The 23641-nt window shown below is 52.9% G+C and overlaps 1 protein-coding gene across 1 annotated transcript in view; it reads left to right on the top strand.

The window, feature by feature from the left end:
• Positions 1–23641, top strand: part of ARHGEF19 (Rho guanine nucleotide exchange factor 19) — a 127354-nt gene that overhangs the window by 80044 nt on the left and 23669 nt on the right. Inside the window, exons 9-10 of the mRNA XM_063942088.1 lie at positions 16777–16906; positions 18061–18135. Of these exons, the coding sequence (XP_063798158.1) occupies positions 16777–16906; positions 18061–18135 (205 nt within the window). The remainder of the gene's footprint in view (positions 1–16776; positions 16907–18060; positions 18136–23641) is intronic.

Here is a 23641-nt window from a genome sequence, read left to right as displayed (position 1 = left end):
GTACAGGTGTGACAGCGGTGCTACGTACAGGTGTGACAGCGGTGCTAGGTACAGGTGTGACAGCGGTGCTACGTACAGGTGTGACAGCGGTGCTACGTACAGGTGTGTCAGCGGTGCTACGTACAGGTGTGTCAGCGGTGCTAGGTACAGGTGTGACAGCGGTGCTAGGTACAGGTGTGTCAGCGGTGCTACGTACAGGTGTGATGCTATGTACATGGTGTGTCAGCGGTGCTACGTACAGGTGTGTCAGCGGTGCTAGGTACAGGTGTGTCAGCGGTGCTACGTACAGGTGTGATGCTATGTACAGGTGTGTCAGCGGTGCTACGTACAGGTGTGACAGCGGTGCTAGGTACAGGTGTGACAGCGGTGCTAGGTACAGGTGTGTCAGCGGTGCTACGTACAGGTGTGATGCTATGTACAGGTGTGTCAGCGGTGCTACGTACAGGTGTGTCAGCGGTGCTACGTACAGGTGTGACAGCGGTGCTACGTACAGGTGTGACAGCGGTGCTACGTACAGGTGTGACAGCGGTGCTACGTACAGGTGTGTCAGCGGTGCTACGTACAGGTGTGTCAGCGGTGCTACGTACAGGTGTGACAGCGGTGCTAGGTACAGGTGTGACAGCGGTGCTACGTACAGGTGTGTCAGCGGTGCTACGTACAGGTGTGACAGCGGTGCTAGGTACAGGTGTGTCAGCGGTGCTACGTACAGGTGTGTCAGCGGTGCTACGTACAGGTGTGACAGCGGTGCTAGGTACAGGTGTGTCAGCGGTGCTACGTACAGGTGTGTCAGCGGTGCTACGTACAGGTGTGACAGCGGTGCTAGGTACAGGTGTGACAGCGGTGCTACGTACAGGTGTGTCAGCGGTGCTACGTACAGGTGTGACAGCGGTGCTAGGTACAGGTATGTCAGCGGTGCTACGTACAGGTGTGTCAGCGGTGCTACGTACAGGTGTGACAGCGGTGCTACGTACAGGTGTGACAGCGATGCTACGTACAGGTGTGACAGCGGTGCTACGTACAGGTGTGATAGCGGTGCTAGGTACAGGTGTGACAGCGGTGCTACGTACAGGTGTGTCAGCGGTGCTAGGTACAGGTGTGACAGCGGTGCTACGTACAGGTGTGACAGCGGTGCTACGTACAGGTGTGATGCTAGGTACAGGTGTGTCAGCGGTGCTACGTACAGGTGTGTCAGCGGTGCTAGGTACAGGTGTGTCAGCGGTGCTACGTACAGGTGTGACAGCGGTGCTAGGTACAGGTGTGACAGCGGTGCTACGTACATGTGTGACAGCGGTGCTACATACAGGTGTGAAGCTATGTACAGGTGTGTCAGCGGTGCTACGTACAGGTGTGATGCTAGGTACAGGTGTGTCAGCGGTGCTACGTACAGGTGTGATGCTACGTACAGGTGTGACAGCGGTGCTACGTACAGGTGTGTCAGCGGTGCTACGTACAGGTGTGATGCTAGGTACAGGTGTGTCAGCGGTGCTACGTACAGGTGTGATGCTACGTACAGGTGTGACAGCGGTGCTACGTACAGGTGTGACAGCGGTGCTACATACAGGTGTGATGCTAGGTACAGGTGTGTCAGCGGTGCTACGTACAGGTGTGATGCTATGTACAGGTGTGTCAGCGGTGCTACGTACAGGTGTGTCAGCGGTGCTACGTACAGGTGTGACAGCGGTGCTACGTACAGGTGTGATGCTATGTACAGGTGTGTCAGCGGTGCTACGTACAGGTGTGTCAGCGGTGCTAGGTACAGGTGTGACAGCGGTGCTACGTACAGGTGTGACAGCGGTGCTACGTACAGGTGTGACAGCGGTGCTACGTACAGGTGTGACAGCGGTGCTACGTACAGGTGTGACAGCGGTGCTACGTACAGGTGTGTCAGCGGTGCTACGTACAGGTGTGTCAGCGGTGCTACGTACAGGTGTGTCAGCGGTGCTATGTACAGGTGTGACAGCGGTGCTAGGTACAGGTGTGTCAGCGGCGCTACGTACAGGTGTGACAGCGGTGCTACGTACAGGTGTGACAGCGGCGCTACGTACAGGTGTGATGCTATGTACAGGTGTGTCAGCGGTGCTACGTACAGGTGTGATGCTAGGTACAGGTGTGTCAGCGGTGCTACGTACAGGTGTGACAGCGGTGCTAGGTACAGGTGTGACAGCGGCGCTACGTACAGGTGTGACAGCGGCGCTACGTACAGGTGTGACAGCGGTGCTACGTACAGGTGTGACAGCGGCGCTACGTACAGGTGTGATGCTATGTACAGGTGTGTCAGCGGTGCTACGTACAGGTGTGATGCTAGGTACAGGTGTGTCAGCGGTGCTACGTACAGGTGTGACAGCGGTGCTACGTACAGGTGTGATGCTAGGTACAGGTGTGTCAGCGGTGCTACGTACAGGTGTGACAGCGGTGCTACGTACAGGTGTGACAGCGGTGCTAGGTACAGGTGTGTCAGCGGTGCTACGTACAGGTGTGTCAGCGGTGCTACGTACAGGTGTGACAGCGGTGCTACGTACAGGTGTGTCAGCGGTGCTATGTACAGGTGTGATGCTAGGTACAGGTGTGTCAGCGGTGCTACGTACATGTGTGACAGCGGTGCTAGGTACAGGTGTGTCAGCGGCGCTACGTACAGGTGTGACAGCGGCGCTACGTACAGGTGTGACAGCGGTGCTACGTACAGGTGTGATGCTATGTACAGGTGTGTCAGCGGTGCTACGTACAGGTGTGATGCTAGGTACAGGTGTGTCAGCGGTGCTACGTACAGGTGTGATGCTAGGTACAGGTGTGTCAGCGGTGCTACGTACAGGTGTGATGCTACGTACAGGTGTGACAGCGGCGCTACGTACAGGTGTGATGCTATGTACAGGTGTGTCAGCGGTGCTACGTACAGGTGTGATGCTAGGTACAGGTGTGTCAGCGGTGCTACGTACAGGTGTGACAGCGGTGCTACGTACAGGTGTGACAGCGGCGCTACGTACAGGTGTGACAGCGGTGCTAGGTACAGGTGTGATAGCGGCGCTACGTACAGGTGTGACAGCGGCGCTACGTACAGGTGTGACAGCGGCGCTACGTACAGGTGTGACAGCGGCGCTACGTACAGGTGTGATGCTATGTACAGGTGTGTCAGCGGTGCTACGTACAGGTGTGATGCTAGGTACAGGTGTGTCAGCGGTGCTACGTACAGGTGTGTCAGCGGTGCTACGTACAGGTGTGACAGCGGTGCTACGTACAGGTGTGATGCTAGGTACAGGTGTGTCAGCGGTGCTACGTACAGGTGTGTCAGCGGTGCTACGTACAGGTGTGACAGCGGTGCTACGTACAGGTGTGACAGCGGTGCTAGGTACAGGTGTGACAGCGGTGCTATGTACAGGTGTGTCAGCGGTGCTACGTACAGGTGTGACAGCTGTGATAGGTACAGGTGTGACAGCGGTGCTATGTACAGGTGTGACAGCGGTGCTAGGTACAGGTGTGACAGCGGTGCTACGTACAGGTGTGACAGCGGTGCTAGGTAGTGTGACAGCGGTGCTACGTACAGGTGTGTCAGCGGTGCTACGTACAGGTGTGACAGCGGTGCTACGTACAGGTGTGTCAGCGGTGCTATGTACAGGTGTGACAGCGGTGCTAGATACAGGTGTGACAGCGGTGCTAGGTACAGGTGTGACAGCGGCGCTACGTACATGTGTGACAGCGGTGCTAGGTACTGGTGTGATGCTAGGTACAGGTGTGTCAGCGGTGCTACGTACAGGTGTGACAGCGGTGCTACGTACAGGTGTGTCAGCGGCGCTACGTACAGGTGTGACAGCGGTGCTACGTACAGGTGTGATAGCGGTGCTAGGTACAGGTGTGACAGCGGTGCTACGTACAGGTGTGTCAGCGGTGCTAGGTACAGGTGTGACAGCGGTGCTACGTACAGGTGTGTCAGCGGTGCTAGGTACAGGTGTGACAGCGGTGCTACGTACAGGTGTGATGCTAGGTACAGGTGTGTCAGCGGTGCTACGTACAGGTGTGTCAGCGGTGCTAGGTACAGGTGTGTCAGCGGTGCTACGTACAGGTGTGACAGCGGTGCTAGGTACAGGTGTGACAGCGGTGCTACGTACATGTGTGACAGCGGTGCTACATACAGGTGTGATGCTATGTACAGGTGTGACAGCGGTGCTACGTACAGGTGTGATGCTAGGTACAGGTGTGTCAGCGGTGCTACGTACAGGTGTGACAGCGGTGCTACGTACATGTGTGACAGCGGTGCTACGTACAGGTGTGATGCTAGGTACAGGTGTGTCAGCGGTGCTACGTACAGGTGTGATGCTATGTACAGGTGTGTCAGCGGTGCTACGTACAGGTGTGTCAGCGGTGCTACGTACAGGTGTGACAGCGGTGCTACGTACAGGTGTGATGCTATGTACAGGTGTGTCAGCGGTGCTACGTACAGGTGTGTCAGCGGTGCTAGGTACAGGTGTGACAGCGGTGCTACGTACAGGTGTGACAGCGGTGCTACGTACAGGTGTGACAGCGGTGCTACGTACAGGTGTGACAGCGGTGCTACGTACAGGTGTGACAGCGGTGCTACGTACAGGTGTGACAGCGGTGCTACGTACAGGTGTGTCAGCGGTGCTATGTACAGGTGTGACAGCGGTGCTACGTACATGTGTGACAGCGGTGCTACGTACAGGTGTGTCAGCGGTGCTATGTACAGGTGTGTCAGCGGTGCTATGTACAGGTGTGACAGCGGTGCTACGTACAGGTGTGACAGCGGTGCTACGTACAGGTGTGACAGCGGCGCTACGTACAGGTGTGATGCTAGGTACAGGTGTGTCAGCGGTGCTACGTACAGGTGTGACAGCGGTGCTACGTACATGTGTGACAGCGGCGCTACGTACAGGTGTGACAGCGGTGCTAGGTACAGGTGTGACAGCGGCGCTACGTACAGGTGTGACAGCGGCGCTACGTACAGGTGTGACAGCGGTGCTACGTACAGGTGTGACAGCGGCGCTACATACAGGTGTGATGCTATGTACAGGTGTGTCAGCGGTGCTACGTACAGGTGTGATGCTAGGTACAGGTGTGTCAGCGGTGCTACGTACAGATGTGACAGCGGTGCTACGTACAGGTGTGATGCTAGGTACAGGTGTGTCAGCGGTGCTACGTACAGGTGTGACAGCGGTGCTACGTACAGGTGTGACAGCGGTGCTAGGTACAGGTGTGTCAGCGGTGCTACGTACAGGTGTGTCAGCGGTGCTACGTACAGGTGTGACAGCGGTGCTACGTACAGGTGTGTCAGCGGTGCTATGTACAGGTGTGATGCTAGGTACAGGTGTGTCAGCGGTGCTACATACATGTGTGACAGCGGTGCTAGGTACAGGTGTGTCAGCGGCGCTACGTACAGGTGTGACAGCGGCGCTACGTACAGGTGTGATGCTATGTACAGGTGTGTCAGCGGTGCTACGTACAGGTGTGATGCTAGGTACAGGTGTGTCAGCGGTGCTACGTACAGGTGTGACAGCGGTGCTACGTACAGGTGTGACAGCGGCGCTACGTACAGGTGTGACAGCGGTGCTAGGTACAGGTGTGACAGCGGCGCTACGTACAGGTGTGACAGCGGCGCTACGTACAGGTGTGACAGCGGCGCTACGTACAGGTGTGACAGCGGCGCTACGTACAGGTGTGATGCTATGTACAGGTGTGTCAGCGGTGCTACGTACAGGTGTGATGCTAGGTACAGGTGTGTCAGCGGTGCTACGTACAGGTGTGTCAGCGGTGCTACGTACAGGTGTGACAGCGGTGCTACGTACAGGTGTGATGCTAGGTACAGGTGTGTCAGCGGTGCTACGTACAGGTGTGTCAGCGGTGCTACGTACAGGTGTGACAGCGGTGCTACGTACAGGTGTGACAGCGGTGCTAGGTACAGGTGTGACAGCGGTGCTATGTACAGGTGTGTCAGCGGTGCTACGTACAGGTGTGACAGCGGTGCTAGGTACAGGTGTGACAGCGGTGCTATGTACAGGTGTGACAGCGGTGCTAGGTACAGGTGTGACAGCGGTGCAACGTACAGGTGTGACAGCGGTGCTACGTACAGGTGTGTCAGCGGTGCTATGTACAGGTGTGACAGCGGTGCTACGTACAGGTGTGACAGCGGTGCTACGTACAGGTGTGACAGCGGCGCTACGTACAGGTGTGATGCTATGTACAGGTGTGTCAGCGGTGCTACGTACAGGTGTGATGCTAGGTACAGGTGTGTCAGCGGTGCTACGTACAGGTGTGACAGCGGTGCTACGTACAGGTGTGACAGCGGCGCTACGTACAGGTGTGACAGCGGTGCTAGGTACAGGTGTGACAGCGGCGCTACGTACAGGTGTGACAGCGGCGCTACGTACAGGTGTGACAGCGGTGCTACGTACAGGTGTGACAGCGGCGCTACATACAGGTGTGATGCTATGTACAGGTGTGTCAGCGGTGCTACGTACAGGTGTGATGCTAGGTACAGGTGTGTCAGCGGTGCTACGTACAGGTGTGACAGCGGTGCTACGTACAGGTGTGATGCTAGGTACAGGTGTGTCAGCGGTGCTACGTACAGGTGTGACAGCGGTGCTACGTACAGGTGTGACAGCGGTGCTAGGTACAGGTGTGTCAGCGGTGCTACGTACAGGTGTGTCAGCGGTGCTACGTACAGGTGTGACAGCGGTGCTACGTACAGGTGTGTCAGCGGTGCTATGTACAGGTGTGATGCTAGGTACAGGTGTGTCAGCGGTGCTACGTACATGTGTGACAGCGGTGCTAGGTACAGGTGTGTCAGCGGCGCTACGTACAGGTGTGACAGCGGCGCTACGTACAGGTGTGATGCTATGTACAGGTGTGTCAGCGGTGCTACGTACAGGTGTGATGCTAGGTACAGGTGTGTCAGCGGTGCTACGTACAGGTGTGACAGCGGTGCTACGTACAGGTGTGACAGCGGCGCTACGTACAGGTGTGACAGCGGTGCTAGGTACAGGTGTGACAGCGGCGCTACGTACAGGTGTGACAGCGGCGCTACGTACAGGTGTGACAGCGGCGCTACGTACAGGTGTGACAGCGGCGCTACGTACAGGTGTGATGCTATGTACAGGTGTGTCAGCGGTGCTACGTACAGGTGTGATGCTAGGTACAGGTGTGTCAGCGGTGCTACGTACAGGTGTGTCAGCGGTGCTACGTACAGGTGTGACAGCGGTGCTACGTACAGGTGTGATGCTAGGTACAGGTGTGTCAGCGGTGCTACGTACAGGTGTGTCAGCGGTGCTACGTACAGGTGTGACAGCGGTGCTACGTACAGGTGTGACAGCGGTGCTAGGTACAGGTGTGACAGCGGTGCTATGTACAGGTGTGTCAGCGGTGCTACGTACAGGTGTGACAGCGGTGCTAGGTACAGGTGTGACAGCGGTGCTATGTACAGGTGTGACAGCGGTGCTAGGTACAGGTGTGACAGCGGTGCAACGTACAGGTGTGACAGCGGTGCTACGTACAGGTGTGACAGCGGTGCTAGGTAGTGTGACAGCGGTGCTACGTACAGGTGTGTCAGCGGTGCTACGTACAGGTGTGACAGCGGTGCTACGTACAGGTGTGTCAGCGGTGCTATGTACAGGTGTGACAGCGGTGCTAGGTACAGGTGTGACAGCGGCGCTACGTACATGTGTGACAGCGGTGCTAGGTACAGGTGTGTCAGCGGCGCTACGTACAGGTGTGACAGCGGCGCTACGTACAGGTGTGATGCTATGTACAGGTGTGTCAGCGGTGCTACGTACAGGTGTGATGCTAGGTACAGGTGTGTCAGCGGTGCTACGTACAGGTGTGACAGCGGTGCTACGTACAGGTGTGACAGCGGCGCTACGTACAGGTGTGACAGCGGTGCTAGGTACAGGTGTGACAGCGGCGCTACGTACAGGTGTGACAGCGGTGCTAGGTACAGGTGTGACAGCGGCGCTACGTACAGGTGTGACAGCGGTGCTACGTACAGGTGTGACAGCGGCGCTACGTACAGGTGTGATGCTATGTACAGGTGTGTCAGCGGTGCTACGTACAGGTGTGATGCTAGGTACAGGTGTGTCAGCGGTGCTACGTACAGGTGTGACAGCGGCGCTACGTACAGGTGTGACAGCGGCGCTACGTACAGGTGTGACAGCGGCGCTACGTACAGGTGTGATGCTATGTACAGGTGTGTCAGCGGTGCTACGTACAGGTGTGATGCTAGGTACAGGTGTGTCAGCGGTGCTACGTACAGGTGTGACAGCGGTGCTACGTACAGGTGTGATGCTAGGTACAGGTGTGTCAGCGGTGCTACGTACAGGTGTGTCAGCGGTGCTACGTACAGGTGTGTCAGCGGTGCTATGTACAGGTGTGACAGCGGTGCTATGTACAGGTGTGTCAGCGGTGCTATGTACAGGTGTGTCAGCGGCGCTACGTACAGGTGTGACAGCGGCGCTACGTACAGGTGTGATGCTATGTACAGGTGTGTCAGCGGTGCTACGTACAGGTGTGATGCTAGGTACAGGTGTGTCAGCGGTGCTACGTACAGGTGTGACAGCGGTGCTACGTACAGGTGTGACAGCGGCGCTACGTACAGGTGTGACAGCGGCGCTAGGTACAGGTGTGACAGCGGTGCTAGGTACAGGTGTGACAGCGGTGCTAGGTACAGGTGTGACAGCGGTGCTAGGTACAGGTGTGACAGCGGCGCTACGTACAGGTGTGACAGCGGTGCTACGTACAGGTGTGACAGCGGCGCTACGTACAGGTGTGATGCTATGTACAGGTGTGTCAGCGGTGCTACGTACAGGTGTGATGCTAGGTACAGGTGTGTCAGCGGTGCTACGTACAGGTGTGACAGCGGTGCTATGTACAGGTGTGATGCTAGGTACAGGTGTGTCAGCGGTGCTACGTACAGGTGTGTCAGCGGTGCTACGTACAGGTGTGACAGCGGTGCTACGTACAGGTGTGACAGCGGTGCTACGTACAGGTGTGACAGCAGTGCTAGGTACAGGTGTGACAGCGGTGCTACGTACAGGTGTGACAGCGGTGCTAGGTACAGGTGTGACAGCGGTGCAACGTACAGGTGTGACAGCGGTGCTACGTACAGGTGTGACAGCGGTGCTAGGTACAGGTGTGACAGCGGCGCTACGTACAGGTGTGACAGCGGCGCTACGTACAGGTGTGACAGCGGTGCTACGTACAGGTGTGACAGCGGCGCTACGTACAGGTGTGATGCTATGTACAGGTGTGTCAGCGGTGCTACGTACAGGTGTGATGCTGGGTACAGGTGTGTCAGCGGTGCTACGTACAGGTGTGACAGCGGTGCTACGTACAGGTGTGACAGCGGCGCTACGTACAGGTGTGACAGCGGTGCTAGGTACAGGTGTGACAGCGGCGCTACGTACAGGTGTGACAGCGGCGCTACGTACAGGTGTGACAGCGGTGCTACGTACAGGCGTGACAGCGGCGCTACGTACAGGTGTGATACTATGTACAGGTGTGTCAGCGGTGCTACGTACAGGTGTGATGCTAGGTACAGGTGTGTCAGCGGTGCTACGTACAGGTGTGTCAGCAGTGCTACGTACAGGTGTGACAGCGGTGCTACGTACAGGTGTGACAGCGGTGCTACGTACAGGTGTAATGCTAGGTACAGGTGTGTCAGCGGTGCTACGTACAGGTGTGTCAGCGGTGCTACGTACAGGTGTGACAGCGGTGCTACGTACAGGTGTGTCAGCGGTGCTATGTACAGGTGTGACAGCGGTGCTAGGTACAGGTGTGACAGCGGTGCTACGTACAGGTGTGATGCTAGGTACAGGTGTGTCAGCGGTGCTACGTACAGGTGTGTCAGCGGTGCTACGTACAGGTGTGACAGCGGTGCTACGTACAGGTGTGTCAGCGGCGCTACGTACAGGTGTGACAGCGGCGCTACGTACAGGTGTGATGCTATGTACAGGTGTGTCAGCGGTGCTACGTACAGGTGTGATGCTAGGTACAGGTGTGTCAGCGGTGCTACGTACAGGTGTGACAGCGGTGCTACGTACAGGTGTGACAGCGGCGCTACGTACAGGTGTGACAGCGGTGCTACGTACAGGTGTGACAGCGGCGCTACGTACAGGTGTGATGCTATGTACAGGTGTGTCAGCGGTGCTACGTACAGGTGTGATGCTAGGTACAGGTGTGTCAGCGGTGCTACGTACAGGTGTGACAGCGGTGCTACGTACAGGTGTGATGCTAGGTACAGGTGTGTCAGCGGTGCTACGTACAGGTGTGTCAGCGGTGCTACGTACAGGTGTGACAGCGGTGCTACGTACAGGTGTGACAGCGGTGCTAGGTACAGGTGTGACAGCGGTGCTATGTACAGGTGTGACAGCGGTGCTAGGTACAGGTGTGACAGCGGTGCAACGTACAGGTGTGACAGCGGTGCTACGTACAGGTGTGACAGCGGTGCTAGGTACAGGTGTGACAGCGGCGCTACGTACAGGTGTGACAGAGGTGCTAGGTACAGGTGTGACAGCGGTGCTACGTACAGGTGTGACAGCGGCGCTACGTACAGGTGTGATGCTATGTACAGGTGTGTCAGCGGTGCTACGTACAGGTGTGATGCTAGGTACAGGTGTGTCAGCGGTGCTACGTACAGGTGTGACAGCGGTGCTACGTACAGGTGTGATGCTAGGTACAGGTGTGTCAGCGGTGCTACGTACAGGTGTGTCAGCGGTGCTACGTACAGGTGTGACAGCGGTGCTACGTACAGGTGTGACAGCGGTGCTAGGTACAGGTGTGTCAGCGGTGCTACGTACAGGTGTGATGCTATGTACAGGTGTGTCAGCGGTGCTACGTACAGGTGTGTCAGCGGTGCTACGTACAGGTGTGACAGCGGTGCTACGTACAGGTGTGACAGCGGTGCTACGTACAGGTGTGACAGCGGTGCTACGTACAGGTGTGTCAGCGGTGCTACGTACAGGTGTGTCAGCGGTGCTACGTACAGGTGTGACAGCGGTGCTAGGTACAGGTGTGACAGCGGTGCTACGTACAGGTGTGTCAGCGGTGCTACGTACAGGTGTGACAGCGGTGCTAGGTACAGGTGTGTCAGCGGTGCTACGTACAGGTGTGACAGCGGTGCTAGGTACAGGTGTGTCAGCGGTGCTACGTACAGGTGTGACAGCGGCGCTACGTACAGGTGTGACATCGGTGCTAGGTACAGGTGTGATAGCGGTGCTACGTACAGGTGTGACAGCGGTGCTACGTACAGGTGTGATGCTAGGTACAGGTGTGTCAGCGGTGCTACGTACAGGTGTGATAGCGGTGCTAGGTACAGGTGTGACAGCGGTGCTACGTACAGGTGTGTCAGCGGTGCTAGGTACAGGTGTGACAGCGGTGCTACGTACAGGTGTGATGCTAGGTACAGGTGTGATGCTAGGTACAGGTGTGACAGCGGTGCTAGGTACAGGTGTGACAGCGGTGCTACGTACAGGTGTGATGCTATGTACAGGTGTGTCAGCGGTGCTACGTACAGGTGTGATGCTAGGTACAGGTGTGTCAGCGGTGCTACGTACAGGTGTGACAGCGGTGCTACGTACAGGTGTGATGCTAGGTACAGGTGTGTCAGCGGTGCTACGTACAGGTGTGTCAGCGGTGCTACGTACAGGTGTGACAGCGGTGCTAGGTACAGGTGTGACAGCGGTGCTATGTACAGGTGTGACAGCGGTGCTAGGTACAGGTGTGACAGCGGTGCAACGTACAGGTGTGACAGCGGTGCTAGGTACAGGTGTGACAGCGGTGCTACGTACAGGTGTGACAGCGGTGCTAGGTACAGGTGTGACAGCGGCGCTACGTACAGGTGTGACAGCGGCGCTACGTACAGGTGTGACAGCGGTGCTACGTACAGGTGTGACAGCGGCGCTACGTACAGGTGTGATGCTAGGTACAGGTGTGTCAGCGGTGCTACGTACAGGTGTGACAGCGTTGCTACGTACAGGTGTGTCAGCGGTGCTAGGTACAGGTGTGACAGCGGTGCTACGTACAGGTGTGACAGCGGTGCTAGGTACAGGTGTGTCAGCGGTGCTACGTACAGGTGTGATGCTATGTACAGGTGTGTCAGCGGTGCTACGTACAGGTGTGTCAGCGGTGCTACGTACAGGTGTGTCAGCGGTGCTACGTACAGGTGTGACAGCGGTGCTACGTACAGGTGTGACAGCGGTGCTAGGTACAGGTGTGTCAGCGGTGCTACGTACAGGTGTGATGCTATGTACAGGTGTGTCAGCGGTGCTACGTACAGGTGTGTCAGCGGTGCTACGTACAGGTGTGACAGCGGTGCTACGTACAGGTGTGACAATGGTGCTACGTACAGGTGTGACAGCGGTGCTACGTACAGGTGTGTCAGCGGTGCTACGTACAGGTGTGTCAGCGGTGCTACGTACAGGTGTGACAGCGGTGCTAGGTACAGGTGTGACAGCGGTGCTACGTACAGGTGTGACAGCGGTGCTAGGTACAGGTGTGTCAGCGGTGCTACGTACAGGTGTGAAAGCGGTGCTAGGTACAGGTGTGTCAGCGGTGCTACGTACAGGTGTGACAGCGGCGCTACGTACAGGTGTGACAGCGGTGCTACGTACAGGTGTGACATCGGTGCTAGGTACAGGTGTGATAGCGGTGCTACGTACAGGTGTGACAGCGGTGCTACGTACAGGTGTGATGCTAGGTACAGGTGTGTCAGCGGTGCTACGTACAGGTGTGATAGCGGTGCTAGGTACAGGTGTGACAGCGGTGCTACGTACAGGTGTGTCAGCGGTGCTAGGTACAGGTGTGACAGCGGCGCTACGTACATGTGTGACAGCGGCGCTACGTACAGGTGTGATGCTAGGTACAGGTGTGATGCTAGGTACAGGTGTGACAGCGGTGCTACGTACAGGTGTGACAGCTGTGCTACGTACAGGTGTGACAGCGGTGCTACGTACAGGTGTGTCAGCGGTGCTACGTACAGGTGTGTCAGCGGTGCTACGTACAGGTGTGACAGCGGTGCTAGGTACAGGTGTGTCAGCGGTGCTAGGTACAGGTGTGTCAGCGGTGCTACGTACAGGTGTGACAGCGGTGCTAGGTACAGGTGTGACAGCGGTGCTACGTACAGGTGTGACAGCGGTGCTAGGTACAGGTGTGACAGCGGCGCTACGTACAGGTGTGACAGCGGTGTCATCTGATACTGGTGTCGGTGAGATCTCTGATACTGGTCTCTGAGTGATCTGATACTGGTCTCGGTGAGATCTCTATTACTGGTCTCTTTGTGATCTGATACTGGTCTCGGTGAGATCTCTGATAATGGTCTCTGAGTGATCTGATACTGGTCTGAGTGATCTGATACTGGTCTCGGTGAGATCTCTGATACTGGTCTCTGAGTGATCTGATACTGGTCTGAGTGATCTGATACTGGTCTCGGTAAGATCTCTGAAACTGGTCTCTGAGTGATCTGATACTGGTCTCGGTGAGATCTCTATTACTGGTCTCTTTGTGATCTGATACTGGTCTCGGTGAGATCTCTGATACTGGTCTCTGAGTGATCTGATACTGGTCTGAGTGATCTGATACTGATCTCGGTGAGATCTCTGATACTGGTCTCTGAGTGATCTGATACTGGTCTGAGTGATCTGATACTGGTCTCGGTGAGATCTCTGATACTGGTCTCGTAAGATCTCTGATACTGGTCTGAGTGATCTGATACTGGTCTCGGTGAGATCTCTGATACTGGTCTCTGAGTGATCTGATACTGGTCTCGGTGAGATCTCTGATACTGGTCTCTGAGTGATCTGATACTGGTCTCATTGAGATCTCTGATACTGGTCTCTGATCTGATACTGGTCTCGGTGAGATCCCTGATACTGGTCTGAGTGATCTGATACTGGTCTCGGTGAGATCTCTGAGACTGGTCTGAGTGATCTGATACTGGTCTCGGTGAGATCTCTGATACTGGTCTCTGAGTGATCTGATACTGGTCTCGGTGAGATCTCTGATACTGGTCTGAGTGATCTGATACTGGTCTCGGTGAGATCTCTGATACTGGTCTCTGAGTGATCTGATACTGGTCTCATTGAGATCTCTGATACTGGTCTCTGATCTGATACTGGTCTCGGTGAGATCCCTGATACTGGTCTGAGTGATCTGATACTGGTCTCGGTGAGATCTCTGATACTGGTCTGAGTGATCTGATACTGGTCTCGGTGAGATCTCTGATACTGGTCTCTGAGTGATCTGATACTGGTCTCATTGAGATCTCTGATACTGGTCTCTGATCTGATACTGGTCTCGGTGAGATCCCTGATACTGGTCTGAGTGATCTGATACTGGTCTCGGTGAGATCTCTGATACTGGTCTGAGTGATCTGATACTGGTCTCGGTGAGATCTCTGATACTGGTCTCTGAGTGATCTGATACTGGTCTCGGTGAGATCTCTGATACTGGTCTCTGAGTGATCTGATACTGGTCTCATTGAGATCTCTGATACTGGTCTGAGTGATCTGATACTGGTCTGAGTGATCTGATACTGGTCTCGTGGAGATCTCTATTACTGGTCTCTGAGTGATCTGATACTGGTCTCGGTGAGATCTCTGATACTGGTCTGAGTGATCTGATACTGGTCTCGGTGAGATCTCTGATACTGGCCTCTGAGTGATCTGATACTGGTCTCAGTGTGATCTCTGATACTGGTCTGAGTGATCTGACACTGGTCTCAGTGTGATCTCTGATACTGGTCTGAGTGATCTGATACTGGTCTCAGTGTGATCTCTGATACTGGTCTGAGTTATCTGATACTGGTCTCGGTAAGATCTCTGATACTGGTCTCTGAGTGATCTGATACTGGTCTCAGTGAGATCTCTGATACTGGTCTGAGTTATCTGATACTGGTCTCGGTGAGATCTCTGATACTGGTCTCTGAGTGATCTGATACTGGTCTCGGTGAGATCTCTGAAACTGGTCTCGGTGAGATCTCTGATACTGGTCTGAGTGATCTGATACTGGTCTCGGTGAGATCTCTGATACTGGTCTCTGAGTGATCTGATACTGGTCTCGGTGAGATCTCTGATACTGGTCTCTGAGTGATCTGATACTGGTCTCATTGAGATCTCTGATACTGGTCTGAGTGATCTGATACTGGTCTGAGTGATCTGATACTGGTCTCGTGGAGATCTCTATTACTGGTCTCTGAGTGATCTGATACTGGTCTCGGTGAGATCTCTGATACTGGTCTGAGTGATCTGATACTGGTCTCGGTGAGATCTCTGATACTGGCCTCTGAGTGATCTGATACTGGTCTCGGTAAGATCTCTGATACTGGTCTGAGTGATCTGATACTGGTCTCATTGAGATCTCTGATACTGGTCTGAGTGATCTGATACTGGTCTGAGTGATCTGATACTGGTCTCGTGGAGATCTCTATTACTGGTCTCTGAGTGATCTGATACTGGTCTCGGTGAGATCTCTGATACTGGTCTGAGTGATCTGATACTGGTCTCAGTGTGATCTCTGATACTGGTCTGAGTGGTCTGACACTGGTCTCAGTGTGATCTCTGATACTGGTCTGAGTGATCTGACACTGGTCTCAGTGTGATCTCTGATACTGGTCTGAGTGATCTGATACTGGTCTCAGTGTGATCTCTGATACTGGTCTGAGTTATCTGATACTGGTCTCGGTAAGATCTCTGATACTGGTCTCTGAGTGATCTGATACTGGTCTCAGTGAGATCTCTGATACTGGTCTGAGTTATCTGATACTGGTCTCGGTGAGATCTCTGATACTGGTCTCTGAGTGATCTGATACTGGTCTCGGTGAGATCTCTGAAACTGGTCTCGGTGAGATCTCTGATACTGGTCTGAGTGATCTGATACTGGTCTCGGTGAGATCTCTGATACTGGTCTCTGAGTGATCTGATACTGGTCTCGGTGAGATCTCTGAAACTGGTCTTGGTGAGATCTCTGATACTGGTCTGAGTGATCTGATACTGGTCTCGGTGAGATCTCTGATAGTGGTCTCGGTGAGATCTCTGAAACTGGTCTCGGTGAGATCTCTGATACTGGTCTGAGTGATCTGATACTGGTCTCGGTGAGATCTCTGATACTGGTCTCTGAGTGATCTGATACTGGTCTCGGTGAGATCTCTGAAACTGGTCTTGGTGAGATCTCTGATACTGGTCTGAGTGATCTGATACTGGTCTCGGTGAGATCTCTGAAACTGGTCTGAGTGATCTGATACTGGTCTCGGTGGAATATCTCATACTTGTCACGGTGGGATATCTGATACTGGTCTCAGTGGGATCTCTGATACTGGGTGAGCTGTGATACTGGTCTCTAAGGGATCTCTGATACTGGTCTCTGTTACTGGGAGATCTCTGATACTGGTCTCTATGGGATATCTGATACTGGTCTCAGTGGGATCTGTGATACTGGGAGATCTGTGATACTGGTCTCTATTACTGGGAGATCTCTGATACTGGTCTCAGTGGGATCTCTGATACTGGGTGAGCTGGGATGCTGGTCTCTAAGGGATCTCTGATACTGGTCTCTGTTACTGGGAGATCTCTGATACTGGTCTCAGTGGGATCTGTGATACTGGGAGATCTGTGATACTGGTCTCTATTACTGGGAGATCTCTGATACTGGTCTCAGTGGGATCTGTGATACTGGTCTCTATTACTGGGAGATCTCTGATACTGGTCTCGGTGTGGTGATGGATGAGATATGTGCGTTAAGGTATGTTATATAGTCCTAAACTGTCTCCCGCCATTGCTGTCCCACCAGACAGGAGAATGCTCGGTTCCGAGGAGTTCTGGCCAGACTGGAGGAGGACCAGGTGTGCCAGCGTCTCCCTCTCACGTCCTTCCTCATTCTGCCCTTCCAGAGGATCATGCGTCTGAAGATGCTGGTGGAGGTACAGTACCCCGTTCTTGTCATGGTATATACCCCGGTATGCATAGATTAGTGGGCAGCGTCATATAGGGGCTGACTACTACACCCGCTGAGGCGTCGCACAGTGGGCGTCCTACTGTAATCTGACTCCATAACATACGTGTCCCACACTGCCGCCACCACCACGCTGTGACATCACAGCCCAGAGTGTCACACGGTCTGAGCAGCAGGGTAGGCCACGACCGGCAGCCATATATAATGCTGGCAAAACTACTAGCAATCTCCCTCACAGAAAAATGAATCCAGGTCAGTGGGTCCTCGCTCTGCATCTACCCCTGGTTCCTGATTCCAGACTGAGGAACCCGGGGCTGTGCTGTCAGCAACATTTCCCCCGAAATCTCCCCCAAGTCATATCACACATTCATTTTATTTCCATTTCTGACCGGGTATTGGGGGTCATGCCGAGTTGATTCTAAGCTGCCGTTGTTCGCAGCGCAGCAATCAGGCTAAAAATCGGCACTTCTGCGTATGCGACGTACTTTCACAAAAGCCGATGCAGTTTCACACAAGGTCTAGCGGTGCTTTTCAGTCGCACTGGTGGCCGCAGAGTGAGTGACAGGAAGTGGGTGTTTCTGGGTGATCACTGACCATTTTCGGGGAGTGTGTGGAAAAACGCAGGCGTGTCAGATACAAACGCGGGCGTGCTTGGAGAAACGCAGGCGTGGCTGGCCGAACGCAGGGCGTGTTCGTCACGTCAAAACAGGAACCAAACAGGCAGAAGTGATCGCTAGCGCTGAGTACGTCTGGAGCTGCTCAGAAACTGCACAATCTTTTTTTGTAGCCGCTCTGCGATCCTTTCGGTCGCACTTCTGCTAAGCTAAGATACACACCCAGAGGGCGGCGGCTTAGCGTTTGCACGGCTGCTAAAAGCAGCTGGCGAGCGAACAACTCGGAATGAGGGCCATTGTCAATAGTATCCCTGTAATGAATATACCGGACCGTGTAAGATGTTTCCTGGGACACGCACTGCCCCAATGTCACAGGACATACAGTAGCTAGGTGTGACAATCCCGCTCCTTGCCACATGGTGTCACCCAATCTGTATTTCCCTTGCATTAGACCATTCTGGGCAATGATGAACTCTGTAGACAATTTTTGCTCCTTTTATCTCCACAGAACATCCTGAAACACACGGCCCCGGGGTCCCACAATGAAGAGACGGCCAGCCAGGCATTCACTGAGCTTAAGAAGGTAACCTGGAGGCAACGAGGGCTATGTCTGCTAAGCAGCACTAGGCTGGAGGTGGCAACACAAAAAGATGACAATACAATAAACACAAGATTCTGAGGTGGGAGGAAAGCAAATAACCCCCCCCCCCCCAGTAATTTTGCACCTTGGCAAAGGAGTACATACACAAATATAAATGTGGACTACATGCAGACATAATACATGTATATGCCCCCCTTGCATTGCAGCGTGGTTTGTTGTGCAGACGCGGGTGTTACTGTATATGACATATGTTTCTCCGCGTCATAACCTCGTGGCTGTATAATCAGAGGATGAGCTTTCCTGTGAGTATCAGGGTCTGGCCAGATTATTACTGGTACCTGGTTACTTGTAGCGAGGGATCAGTTTCTGTGTACACACCGTGTTTCCACTAAAGGTGACAGCTACGTGGCATATGACACGTGGGTGTGATTGTATTGGGGGGATGTTGGTGAGATCACAGGGAGGCTGTACAATGCTGTGAGACACTCAGCGACCAGGGCTGAACATTACACACAGTCTCCTAAGCAGTGGCGTAACTAGAAATTTTTCTCCCCCAAGCCAAAAAATCCTTCGGCGCCCCCCCCCCCCCCCCCCCTCCTTCATACACCCCGTAATTGGCACTAGCAAAGGTAGAAAAATGCGCGGCAAAAAGGGTGTGTGGCTTTGTCGAAATGGGCATGGAGGGCGTGGCATTGCAGGAAAAGACTACCTTATACCCCAGTTTTGCAACCTGCACGCCCAGACGTTGGCCACCACAGGAAAGAAAAATAATCCTGATTCATGCCCCTTACATTATTTGTCATTTTTCCTCCTTATAGTAATGCCCAGTATACATTATGCCACATACTGCAATGGTCCTTAGACATTATTCCACACACAATCAGTGATCGCGCTGAGCCAAAAAAAAAGTGGGTCCCAGGGACCCTTCACTTTTAAAAATTGGGGTCCTACCGGTCGTTTTCTGGGTCCCATCGGAATGAAGGTTCTTATTAATTTTAATCTTGTTTGGACACTACAAAAGTGTTGCAAGATGGGGGGGATGGGGTGACAATGCTGCTGGGCTGTGTAGCATGCAGGACACCCTGCACCAGAGCTGTAACTAGACATTTTGGTGCCCTTAGGCAGAAAGTGAATTGGTGTTAGACCACTTAGACCATAAAGAACAGGTAGTGCGCGCCGTAGGCGCGCCGCAAAATTTCAGGGGCGTGGCTTCATAGGGAAGGGGCGTGACCACATAATAGTGTCAATTCACATTACACCACACAGTAGTGGCGCTTATACACATTGCACCAGGTAGAACCTCCTATGCACACTGATCCAGGTAGATCACGTCATACACTTTGCTCCAGGTACAGCACGTCATACACTTTGCACCAGGTACAGCACGTCATACACTTTGCACCAGGTACAGCATGTCATACACTTTGCACCAGGTAGATCACGTCATACACTTTGCTCCAGGTACAGCATGTCATACACTTTGCACCAGGTACAGCACGTCATACACTTTGCACCAGGTACAGCACGTCATACACTTTGCACCAGGTACAGCATGTCATACACTTTGCACCAGGTACAGCACGTCATACACTTTGCACCAGGTAGAGCACGTCATACACTTTGCACCAGGTACAGCACGTCATACACTTTGCACCAGGTAGAGCATGTTATCATACACATTGCATCAGGTAGAGCACGTTATCATACACATTGCCGCTAGGTAGAGCAAGTTATCATACACAGTGCGCCAGGTAGAACACGTTATACACACTGCGCCAGGTAGAGCACGTTATCATACACATTGCCGCTAGGTAGAGCACGTTATCATACACATTGCATCAGGTAGAGCACGTTATTATACACAATGCGCCTGGTAGAGCACGTTATCAGCCACATTGCGCCAGGTAGAACACGTTATCATACACATTGCGTCAGGTAGAGCACGTTATCATACACATTGCCGCTAGGTAGAGCACGTTATCATACACATTGCATCAGGTAGAGCACGTTATCATACACATTGCCGCTAGGTAGAGCACGTTATCATACACAGTGCGCCAGGTAGAACACGTTATACACACTGCGCCAGGTAGAACACGTTATCATACACATTGCATCAGGTAGAGCACGTTATCATACACATTGCCGCTAGGTAGAGCACGTTATCATACACAGTGCGCCAGGTAGAGCACGTTATCATACACATTGCGCCAGGTAGAACACGTTATCATACACATTGCGCCAGGTAGAACACGTTATCATACACATTGCATCAGGTAGAGCACGTTATCATACACATTGCCGCTAGGTAGAGCACGTTATCATACACAGTGCGCCAGGTAGAGCATGTTATCATACACACTGCGCCAGGTAGAACACGTTATCATACACATTGCGTCAGGTAGAGCACGTTATCATACACATTGCGCCAGGTAGAATACGTTATTATACACAATGCGCCTGGTAGAGCACGTTATCAGCCACATTGCACCAGATAGAACACGTTATTATACACAATGCGCCTGGTAGAGCACATTATCATACACATTGCGCCAGGTAGAACACGTTATCATACACATTGCGCCAGGTAGAACACGTTATCATACACACTGCGTCAGGTAGAGCACGTTATCATACACATTGCGCCTGGTAGAGCACGTTATCATACACATTGCGCCAGGTAGAACACGTTATCATACACATTGCGCCAGGTAGAACACGTTATCATACACATTGCGTCAGGTAGAGCACGTTATCATACACATTGCGCCTGGTAGAGCACGTTATCATACACATTGCGCCTGGTAGAGCACGTTATCATACACATTGCGCCAGGTAGAACACGTTATCATACACATTGCGCCAGGTAGAACACGTTATCATACACATTGCGCCAGGTAGAACACGTTATCATACACACTACGTCAGGTAGAGCACGTTATCATACACATTGCGCCTGGTAGAGCACGTTATCATACACATTGCGCCAGGTAGAACACGTTATCATACACACTGCGCCAGGTAGAACACGTTATCATACACATTGCGTCAGGTAGAGCACGTTATCATACACATTGCGCCTGGTAGAGCACGTTATCATACACATTGCGCCAGGTAGAACACGTTATCATACACATTGCGCCAGGTAGAACACGTTATCATACACACTGCGCCAGGTAGAACACGTTATCATACACATTGCGTCAGGTAGAGCACGTTATCATACACATTGCGCCAGGTAGAGCACGTTATCATACACATTGCCGCTAGGTAGAGCACGTTATCATACACATTGCATCAGGTAGAGCACGTTATCATACACAGTGCGCCAGGTAGAACACGTTATACACACTGCGCCAGGTAGAGCACGTTATCATACACATTGCATCAGGTAGAGCATGTTATCATACACATTGCCGCTAGGTAGAACACGTTATCATACACAGTGCGCCAGGTAGAACACGTTATACACACTGCGCCAGGTAGAGCACGTTATCATACACATTGCGCCAGGTAGAGCAAGTTATACACACTGCGCCAGGTAGAGCACGTTATCATACACATTGCGCCAGGTAGAGCACGTTATCATACACATTGCGCCAGGTAGAGCACGTTATCATACACATTGCGCCAGGTAGAGCAAGTTATCATACACATTGCATCAGGTAGAGCACGTTATCATACACATTGCATCAGGTAGAGCAAGTTATCATACACATTGCATCAGGTAGAGCACGTTATCATACACATTGCATCAGGTAGAGCACGTTATCATACACAGTGCGCCAGGTAGAACACGTTATACACACTGCGCCAGGTAGAGCACGTTATCATACACATTGCGCCAGGTAGAGCATGTTATCATACACATTGCCGCTAGGTAGAACACGTTATCATACACAGTGCGCCAGGTAGAACACGTTATACACACTGCGCCAGGTAGAGCACGTTATCATACACATTGCATCAGGTAGAGCATGTTATCATACACATTGCCGCTAGGTAGAGCAAGTTATCATACACATTGCATCAGGTAGAACACGTTATTATACACAATGCGCCTGGTAGAGCACGTTATCATACACATTGCGTCAGGTAGAACACGTTATTATACACAATGCGCCAGGTAGAACACGTTATCATACACATTGCACCAGGTAGAGCACGTCATACACTTTGCACCAGGTACAGCACGTCATACACTTTGCACCAGGTAGAGCACGTTATTATACACATTGCCGCTAGGTAGAGCAAGTTATCATACACAGTGCGCCAGGTAGAACACGTTATACACACTGCGCCAGGTAGAACACGTTATCATACACATTGCATCAGGTAGAGCATGTTATCATACACATTGCATCAGGTAGAGCAAGTTATCATACACATTGCCGCTAGGTAGAACACGTTATACACACTGCGCCAGGTAGAGCACGTTATCATACACATTGCGCCAGGTAGAGCATGTTATCATACACATTGCGTCAGGTAGAACACGTTATTATACACAATGCGCCAGGTAGAACACGTTATAATACACATTGCACCAGGTAGAACACGTTATCATACACATTGCGCCAGGTAGAACACGTTATCATACACATTGCGCCAGGTAGAACACGTTATTATACACATTGCGCCAGGTAGAACACGTTATAATACACATTGCACCAGGTAGAGCACGTTATCATACACATTGCGCCAGGTAGAACACGTTATCATACACATTGCGCCAGGTAGAACACGTTATTATACACATTGCACTAGGTAGAACACGTTATTATACACAATGCGCCTGGTAGAACACGTTATTATACACATTGCACCAGGTAGAACACGTTATCATACACATTGCGCCAGGTAGAACACGTTATCATACACATTGCGCCAGGTAGAGCACGTTATCATACACATTGCGCCTGGTAGAGTACGTTATTATACACATTGCACCAGGTAGAGCACGTTATCATACACATTGCGCCAGGTAGAACACGTTATCATACACATTGCGCCAGGTAGAACACGTTATCATACACATTGCGCCAGGTAGAACACGTTATCATACACATTGCGCCAGGTAGAGCACGTTATCATACACATTGCGCCAGGTAGAACACGTTATTATACACATTGCGCCAGGTAGAACACGTTATTATACACAATGCGCCTGGTAGAACACGTTATTATACACAATGCGCCTGGTACAGCACTGAGGCACATTGCAGTAACCACTCACTTATCACCTCCAGTTGCACGAAGGGGCCGTTTGACACAAGTGGTTCCGCCCCCAGCAGCAACTCACTGACACTCACCATTTTTTCTGACAGCACAGTGCAGTGAGTGCACTGGCACAAGTAGCCAGCCTGCGCCTGTAGTAGCCGCAGCCTGGAGGAGCTCTATGTGAAATCGCAAGCAGAGGCTGTTCTCTGGCAAGAAGGAGCTCGTCCAATCGCTTCCCCTGACGGGCTGGCCACTGCTAAATATACCG

The sequence above is a fragment of the Pseudophryne corroboree genome, chromosome 10, assembly GCF_028390025.1.
Source record: "Pseudophryne corroboree isolate aPseCor3 chromosome 10, aPseCor3.hap2, whole genome shotgun sequence".
Taxonomy (NCBI): domain Eukaryota; kingdom Metazoa; phylum Chordata; class Amphibia; order Anura; family Myobatrachidae; genus Pseudophryne; species Pseudophryne corroboree.
The sequence above is the reverse complement of the archived record's forward strand: the minus strand, read 5'-3'. Positions and strand labels throughout refer to the sequence as shown.